The sequence below is a fragment of the Gekko japonicus genome, unplaced genomic scaffold, assembly GCF_001447785.1.
Source record: "Gekko japonicus isolate JY-2015 unplaced genomic scaffold, Gekko_japonicus_V1.1 scaffold2296, whole genome shotgun sequence".
In the NCBI taxonomy this organism is placed as follows: domain Eukaryota; kingdom Metazoa; phylum Chordata; class Lepidosauria; order Squamata; family Gekkonidae; genus Gekko; species Gekko japonicus.
Window position 1 is genome coordinate 109,386 of NW_015174907.1, and position 9,021 is coordinate 118,406.

The 9,021-nt window shown below is 48.0% G+C and overlaps 1 protein-coding gene across 1 annotated transcript in view; it reads right to left on the reverse strand.

Annotated features, from left to right (window-relative positions):
• SIRT2 (sirtuin 2) overlaps window positions 1–9,021 on the reverse strand; it is a 28,318-nt gene that overhangs the window by 13,958 nt on the left and 5,339 nt on the right. Inside the window, 6 exon segments of the mRNA XM_015425018.1 lie at window positions 868–969; window positions 3,019–3,075; window positions 3,177–3,283; window positions 5,377–5,418; window positions 5,922–6,038; window positions 7,286–7,331. Coding sequence (XP_015280504.1) covers window positions 868–969; window positions 3,019–3,075; window positions 3,177–3,283; window positions 5,377–5,418; window positions 5,922–6,038; window positions 7,286–7,331 — 471 coding nt within the window.

Genomic DNA, 9,021 nt, shown 5'->3' on the forward strand with positions numbered 1-9,021 from the left:
GTGATTTGCAGCACAACTGACCTGGGACTGATCTGGAGACGGGCAATGCAGGCCTTTGGACTCCGAAACGATGATTGAGGGAGTGACGTGATAGAGGTTTGCGAAATATATGCATGGGATAGAGGAGGTAGAGAAAGAACTCCTATTCTTCCTTTTTCACCATACAAGGACTCGTGGGCACTCCATGAAATTAATGAGCAGTAGGCTTAGAACAGATTCATGGAAGTCCTTCGTCACCCAAAGAGTGATTAACATGCAGAAGTTCACTGCAGGAAGTGATGGCGGCTACAAGCATAGAGACAGCTTCAAGAGGGGATTGGATAAACATATGGAGCGGACATCCATCAATGGCGATTAGCCACAAGGTGTAGATGGAACACTCTGTCTGGGGCAGGGATGCTCTGTTTTCTTGGTGCTTGGGGGGCCACAGTGGGAGGGCTTCTGGAGTTCTGGCCCCATTGGGGGACCTCCTGAGGGCTCCTGGGTTTCGGCCACTGTGCGACAACAGTGTAGGACTGGATAGGACACTGGCCTGAAACAACATGGCTGCTCTTATGTTCTTATTAATCTCCCTCAGCCCCCCCCATGCAAAAAAGTGTGTGAGGAATGACAAGCGAACGCTCAGGGGGTTGCTCGTCTGCAGCTTGGCTACGTGAAACAAACTGCTCACTGTAGCCACTGCCCCTCATATTTTTGCTTACTGCTCGACAGGAAACACATCCGGGCTTCTACCCAAGCAGAGTTCTGGGAAGCTGACCTTTCACCTCCCCTTCCCCCATCCATCCCGAGCTGCCTTGCACAGCGTTGCTTCCAGGGAGACCCAAGGCTTCGCCTCAAGCGTCCTCAGGTGGGCAAGCAGCGCGTGACCTTGACCCAGGGGCAGGGCTGGATTCCACCTACCTGGGTGTAGCAACGCAGCAGCAGCCCTTTCTCCTTCAGGAGGCGCATGAAGTAGTGGCAGACGGTGGGCTGGGAAAAGAGCAGAGCTTTGGGTGAGGACGCTTTGCTCTGAGAGGAAGGCAGGTGGCAGGCGCGGGGGGGGGGGCAACTGGGCCTGGGCTGAAAATGCGGACTGCTTGGAAGGGGCTGAGGTGAAGAGCCTGGAACGGAACGCGGGATCGCTCGTCTCCTCCATCTCTAGGAAATGTCCTGGCTTTAAGATTTAGACCCCACTTTCCCACCACTTAGGCCTTCGAGACGGAGGCCTTCGCAGGTCGTGGCCTTGGCCCCTCTCGGCTGCAGGACTGCCCCTCCCCCTATGCTCCGCCACGACAACTGCGCTCAAGTCGGCAGGGGCCTCCGGCAGGGGCTAACCTGCAAAGAGCCAAAATCGACAAATGCCAAAGTCCTCCGTGGTGAGCAACGCTCCCTCTAAGCTGTGGAGTCTTGTGAGCAAAAATTGTACTTGGTGAGCTGCTGGCATGAAAGTTGTGAGCGAGCGATCTGGCGACTGCATAAACAAGTTTGCTCTGGAGCCCTCCTTCCTGAGCCGAGACAAAAAATGTGTGAGCCATAGGCTAAAAAACTGTGAGCTGGCTTACACTCACTCGGGTTAGAGGGAACACTGGCCGTACGCGTCCTTCCTTCGCTGTGGCTCTTGCCTTGTGGAACGGTTTGCCCGAGGAGGTTAGGAAAGCTCCCACCCTCCTGGCTTCCCGCAAACTATGCAAAACTGAACTGTTCAAGAGGGCTTTTCTGTGCAAGTAAATAGAAGATGATGAAGAAGAAGAGGTTGGATTTATACCCTGCCCTTCACTCCCCGAAGGAGTCTCAGAGCGGCTTCCAATCCCTTTCCCTGCCCCTCCCCACGACAGACACCCTGTGGGGTAGGCGGGGCTGAGACAGCTCTCTCGAGGACTGCTCCTGAGAAGAAGAGAAGAGGTTGGATTTTTACCCTGCCCTTCACTACCCAAAGGAGTCTCAGAGTGGCTTACAATCTCCTTTCCCTTCCCCTCTCCACAACAGACACCCCGTGAGGTAGGTGGGGCTGAGAGAGCTCTCTCGAAAACTTCTCCTAAGAGAACAGCTCTGAGTGAACTTATGACTGACCCAAGGTCACACCAACAGCTGCATGTGGAGGAGTAGGGAATCAAACCCAGCTCTCCCAGATCAGAGTCTTTTAACCACTACACCAGTCTGGCTCTCAGGATTGCACTGAACAAACTTGCTTGGATAAATGATTAAGAACTGCAGTCTATACAGCCGCGTTTAGCTTATTGTAAGTAGGAGCCTATTTATGTAATTTCTGTACCACTTTAACGTATCACGTGAAGACCTATGCTACGCTTCAGTTCTTTCTGGTGGTTCCAGACTTCTAAAATTCTAATGCACTGGCTACTGAACGTTCCCTTTTATCGACTGTACTGTCTCACTATGCGTAATCCACCTTGAATCCCTGTGTGAAAGGCGGACCATGAATGACGTAAATAAACAAACAAGAAAGCTTTACAAATGAACCCCAAACGAAGAACAAGAGTCACCCTCCTCCCTTGCCGACATCAGCAGTGGTTCCAGCTGTCTTGGCCAGCGCACTGCCACAGCAGATGGCAATGTTTGGGTGGGAGAGGAGGTTCCAGTAACACGACCCGTTTGTGACCCAGTACTGCAAGTAAATTTACATGGAAGAACCCCCTTTAAAAACCGGCCTCCCAACAGACTTCGACACATTAGAAAGAACAAAACAAACCACCACCACCTAAGAGCCACAAAGAGGTTGGTGTTTATGGCTGTGACCAGTGTTCCCTCTAAGCTGAGTTAGTGTGAGCTTTTTAGCCTCCGGCTCACACATTTTTGTCTCAGCTCAGGAAGGACGGCTCCAGAGCAAACTAATCGATGCAGTGGCCAAATCGCTCACTCACAACTTTAATGCCAGTAGCTCACCAAGTAGAATTTTTGCTCACAAGACTCCACCGCTTAGCGGGAGCATTGGCTGTGACCATGTCGAACTCAGGTTCCTGACTGCTGACAGCCACTCTAAATCCAAAGTGATGTTGAAGGGCACAAGAATGCGAAACTCACCTTAAACTGCCCTGGGTACAGCTCCCGGGCCAGGGCAAAGAACGGCTCTGGGTGTTGCTAAACAGAGAGAAAGAAAAAAAGACCTTATTTGCTGGACAAAAGACCCGCTTTTGCTGGAGCGCAGTAGAGCCGGCCCTTGCCAGACTGCCGCATACTACCTTGAAGTAGCTGATCTCAAAGATGGCTTCAGGGTATGGTAGGTTGTACTGCTGCAGATTGGCGTAGAGCCCCGTGCCCGGGGAACGGAAATCTGGGATCCCTGCACCTGTGCGGCACAAGGGCACTTGATTAGGAGGCACCAAGGCAGAAACGGGACAGTGGGCGGAGCGGCTGAGAAATTCTACCGATGATCCCAAGCACAACACCCAGAGCCCAGCTGGTGCCAGTTAAGCTGGAGGAAGTGGGAATTTGGGATCTGCTGTTGCATCTATACTCATCCGAGTTCAGACCAAAACCGGATTGAAAGAGGGAAGGGGAGCAGGCCAGGTAAGATCCCTTCACCTGATAAGCAACATTTTCTTTTTAAAAATTGGCTTTTTTATTAAAAGGGGAAGGAAATAGGGAAAGCGGGCAAGAGAAAAGGAAAGGGAAGGGATTCAAGAAAAAGGATATCGCTTACAGTGAATTCTACAAAGTCTGTTACATTGTATTAATATTGCTACTTATACAATTAGGTCATACTTCATATTAAATCTAGTCCCTTAAATCCACAAATTTCTTGACAGATTCTCATAATCAAACCTCTTATATTGCTTAATCAATCTCAACTCATATATTTATAGATCCTTAATATTCTACTGCTTATAGCTTTTTAATACCCTTAAAAAAGACACGCGTAATGTTAATTTCACGTTCACATTCATTGCATTCATTCAAACAACTCCCATAGCTGCTTTTACAAACAGACAAATAAATAAATAACAGTAACATTAAAAAACGGGAAACTATTCGATAAGCAACATTTTCTATGCTGACGCGCCAATGAAGGAAGCCCCATCACGCGGCAGAAGTTTCTGGGGCAGGTAGTGGGGCTCGCATTCACGCCACGCAGGCTTGTGGGACCTTGCCACCGCTCTTGTCTGAACTGAATGTCCTAGAACACACCCTACATTACTCTGTAGCCATACGTTACTGGGGAAGATCTGCGCAGTAGGGGAAGCATCTGATGCGCTTCTGAAGAATCCTCCCTGAACTGGGAATTCCTGGGGTTGTTTAAGGACGGGGTGAGTGCTATTTGATGTTCAGAGATTCCACAATGACAGCTGCATTTTCCCGTTTAAACACACACACAGACACAGATTAAGTGTGCAGTCCCCAGCGACTGTATCTTCGAGGGGGCCGGAACTCAGGGACAAAGCACACGTTTTGCATGCAGTAGGTTCCAGGTTCAATTCCTGGCTTCTCTGAGCAAAGGATCTCTGGAAAAGACCTTTGTCTGAGACCTCAGATGGTCGGGGCCAGGCCCAGCAGACAGTACTGGGCTCTGGACAGACCAGCGGAAGCCAGGTCCTTCTATCCGTACCATGAACCCTGCAGAGATGGATAAAAGACTTTTTAAAATGGTCTTTTCTATTTAGTCCTTGAGTAGAGATGTGAAGGCCCGGAAAAAAACCGGAAAAATCCGGGGGGGAAACGGTTTTCCCCCATTTTTTCCCTGAAGCCTTTTTCCCCCCTGAAAAATTGGAAAAATTGAAAAAAGAAAAGAAAAAAATTGATTATGGAACCTTTTATTTTAACATGATGAACAAAATATTTTAAGACCAGGTGTTCAAATATTTTCCAAATCATTTCTAAAATATATATATATGGTATCAGATTGACAAGCAAGTCCTAGGTTACAAACTGAACTCTCCAATGCAAGAACAAGATGCATTTCTTCCTTTAGGAGGTGCTACTGTCACAAGAAAAGAAAAAGGTTTCCGTTTTGTTTTTGCATGTGGGTGGGTATTCTGTAATAATTGTTTGGATACACTATATTTTTAATATGCTAGTTGTGATAATTTCATGCCAAGTAAAAATGTCTATAGTCATATTTTATGTTCCTAAAGTAAAAGAATGACTTTCAAACTAGAAAAGACAAAAGAAATGCTAATGTAGCATTTTTTTCAATTTTTCCGAAAATTTCTGTTTTTTCCTGGGGAAAAAACGGAAAAAACCCGGGGTTTTTTCCGAGCTTCAAAATTTCCGGAAATTTTACATCTCTATCCTTGAGGTGACGTCGCTGCAACAACCAAAGAAACCTCAACGCCTCCAGCGTGCGTCACGGAGGAGACGGTCACAGCCATCCTGAGGACCAGTCTCGCCCCTCCCTCCCTTCAGACACAGATCTAGAGGGAACATGTACCCTGTGACACTCACCGGTTGAGATCCCTGCTCCCACCATGCACACTACCTTCTTGCCTGCCAAAGAAACAGACACTTTCAACGTCCAGTCCTTGAAATCTAGACCAGGCAACCCCCTTCAAGTTGCCCCACAACATCTTAAAAACGAGAGAGACAGCAGCAATCAGTGGACAATGCTTGGGGAAATGGGTGACCTTGGCCTATCAACCTCTCAGGCAAATATTAACAGTTGAGCATCGTAAGGATTCTTCACACAAAGCAGAAATGGAAAACCCTGTTCTGAAACAGTGCGATGCAGAGACTTGAAGTCTCTGTTGTACCATCCTGGGCTCTCAATGGGGCTCTCTAACTCCCCTGTTCTCGGAGTAAACAGCTCCACAACTGTTCATGGGAACAAGTCTTATTAGGAAATAACTGTTGTGGAGAAACAGCTTGGTGTAGTAGTTAGAGGGCCGGGCAGAAGTCGGGGAGTCCCACATTCAAACGGCTCGCCTGGTGATCTCGTCCCACACCAGAAGAAGCCAAGGGGGTCAAGGACAGAGGTGGGACAACCGGCTTACATTTCTCACTCAGCATGAACTTGCTCACGCCCTCCAACGTCAGCTCATCCAGCACCTTCTCGGGCTTCTCGCTGCCCAGACCCAACGTCCGGGAGAAGAGGTTCCGTAGGAAATCCACTGGCAAGAGAAAGAGGCCCTTAATGTTAGCCAGGTGGGTCTGTGGGGCCCTGGGTTCTGCTCCCGAGTCCTGCGTGAGAAGCTCCTGCTGCCCAAAAGCTGGCTACCTCCCCTTGCTCCTGAACGCAAATGACGAAAGACCGTGGACCCTCCTTTCCTCCGGATGGATCCCCTTCTCTGTCAAACGGAAGTGGGAACTTGCTAACTTTTTAGTGTTCCGCAGGGCCTGCGAGACGGAGCTCTTCCACCAAGCTTTCAAGTAGGAGCTGCCAACATTATTAACAACTACTATTAACAACTATAACAGCCTGTAGAGCCTGGTTCCTGGCCATTTAACGACAGCCTAAGTGCGCTGATTATACTGAAGATGATCAGTTAATGGGAATATCTAAACGATTATGGAATGTATTTATACAGAAACTGCCATTGTTGTGATATCAAAGAACACAGCTAGCACTTTTAATATTTAATATGGTATTGTTTTAAATTGACATGTTTTTCAATGTTTTATGAAACCTCGAGTGTGATTATGAATTTTATCTTGCGTAAGCCGCCCTGAGCCTGCTTCCACGGGGTAGGGTGGGGTATAAGTGGAAAAAATAAATAAAATTAATAAAAACCTACCCTGCTTTTCAGGTAATTAACCCTACCTGTGTCACATTCTTACCCACCCGGCTTTCAAGGAAGCCCCTCGCCTTCCCAAGGGAATGAGAACCGATCATTAAAGCAGGTAAGGAAACCTGCTAGCTGAAGAGGGACTTGCCACTGAACAGCAGACTGTGCTAGAATCGCGTCTACGGGGACCGATCGTTACGGAGAATAGAGTGCTACATGTTCAGTGGTAATCGCAAGCCCCAATTTAATTCTGCCCGCAGCTGAGTGCTGAAATGGGATCTTTCGGCTGCACAAAGAAGCCACAGTGGGGGGAACCCCCCCCTTTCCCCAGCTGGGCAAATGAGCAGTTTCCTTGCTTGTTAAGTGAGAAATGAAAGCACTCAAGCATCAGAACTGCAGGTCTGGGAGTTTTCAGCCTCTGGAAATGAATAGCCTTTCCAGTTATTTTAACCACAGCCTCTTTCAGACGGCCTCTCAAAAGCAGGCCGAGGTAAGGGAATGACAGCGGCTCTTTCAGATTTACACAGGTGCCCTTGGCCTCGACAGATGAGGCCCCGCCAGCATCGGCACACAAAACCCAAGCTTCTACGGACCCTCCCGCGTGTACGAACTCACCCAGATGGAATACCTACTTTCAGACTGGCCTGATGCCCCGGCTTCGTCGTCAGAATCGGAGCTCTGAGTAAAAATGGGAAAAGAGAAAGGGAAAAGTCAACAGGCGAAACTGAAGAACTTTCCTTGCCCAGACGTTTTCCGTAAAAGTAACCCCAAAGCAGCTGTCTTGTCACTGAGACGCACAGTTACTTGCTCCTTCGGCATGGCAAGCGAGGGACGTCTCCCTCTCTTGAAGTGCACCAACCTTTTCTCCCCACGAAGGTGCACCAGGGAAGGCTCAGCGGATACCCACAGTCGGCTGAGGGGGTGGCGGAAAGCGCAAACACTTTTTATTCAACCAGTGCCCATGTTCTGATGACAGAGAGATGGTGATCAAGTCCTGCACCCTGACTGGGGAGCATCTCTTCCTAATCCTAGCTATGCATCTGTCAATTTTTATATACACTCTGTCTCTTAAGGAGCCCAGAGCAATGTATATGTTTCTCCCCTCCCCATTTTGTCCCCACAACCCTGTGAGGTAAGCTGGTCTAAGGAAGCCACCTAGCAAGCTTCCTGGCAGGGCAAAGATCTGACCTCAGGTGTCCAACAATCTCACCACACCAGCGCCCCTGGATGTGTATGCGCTAGCTCAGATCACTCAGAAAAGTGTACTCTGCGTACACACAAGCCGTGTTTCATTATTATACTTACACAGCAGATAAGAGACTAAGCGGTGAACCAGCAAGTACCAAGTTCCAGTGACACCTCTAAAACAAACTCACTAGTCAGCCTCATGCAAGGCACTCTCCCCCCCCAAGATCTAGTTCGCACAAGAAGTAGAATGAGGTGGTAGAATGGTAACCCGCTCCAGACTGCTTCTTTGAATGCTCCCGCGTTAAACACTCCCTAAAGACAGAGAACCAGCAGCACGGCAAAGAAAGGGAAAGGGCAGAACTTTTCTCCCTGTTGCATGAAGTTTCTGTTTGTGGTGAGTCTTGTGCCAAGATAACCTTCAAAGCTGAATTTTACCGATAGCTGCCTTCTCTGCCACCTCATTTTCTTGTGTTATGCACCTTCAACACCCACGTCCCATGTGCGATAGGGAGATTGTCACCCTGACGCACTTTATGAGTCTGATGTGAAGGTTCTTAAGTAACATACAAAAATGCTTTGAACTTTCTGTATTGCTACATAAATCATCGAGCACATTATACTTATGGCATCACGTGACCCAGGGCCAAGCATCCAGAAGGAGAAGCTGCAGCTCAGCTGCATATCGGAGCTTTGAGCAGTGGGTGAAACTGAATAAAGAAGCCTCACCAAGACTTCTCCTCCGTCCCCATACAAACCGTGCCTTTTCCCAGGTCCCCAACACGCACACGGGTCACCCTCCTCGCCCTTGATGTGAAGGCCCGGAAAGAAAACAGGAAAAATTCGGGGGGGGAAAGGGTTTTTTCCTGAAGCCTTGGTTTTTTTCCAAAGAATTGGAAACATTGAAAAAAGAAAAAAAAATGATTATGGAACGTTTTATTTTAACATGATGAATAAAATATTTTAAGACAAGGTGTTCAAATATTTTCCAAATCATTTCTAAAAAAATATGCATGGTATCAGATTGATCTAATTTCTGTGCACTGAGGACAAGCAAGTCCTAGGTTACGAACTGAACTCTCCAATGCAAGAACAAGATGCATTTCTTCCTTTAGGAGGTGCTATTGTCACAAGAAAAGAAAAAGGTTTCAGTTTTGTTGTTGCATGTGGGTGGGTATTCTGT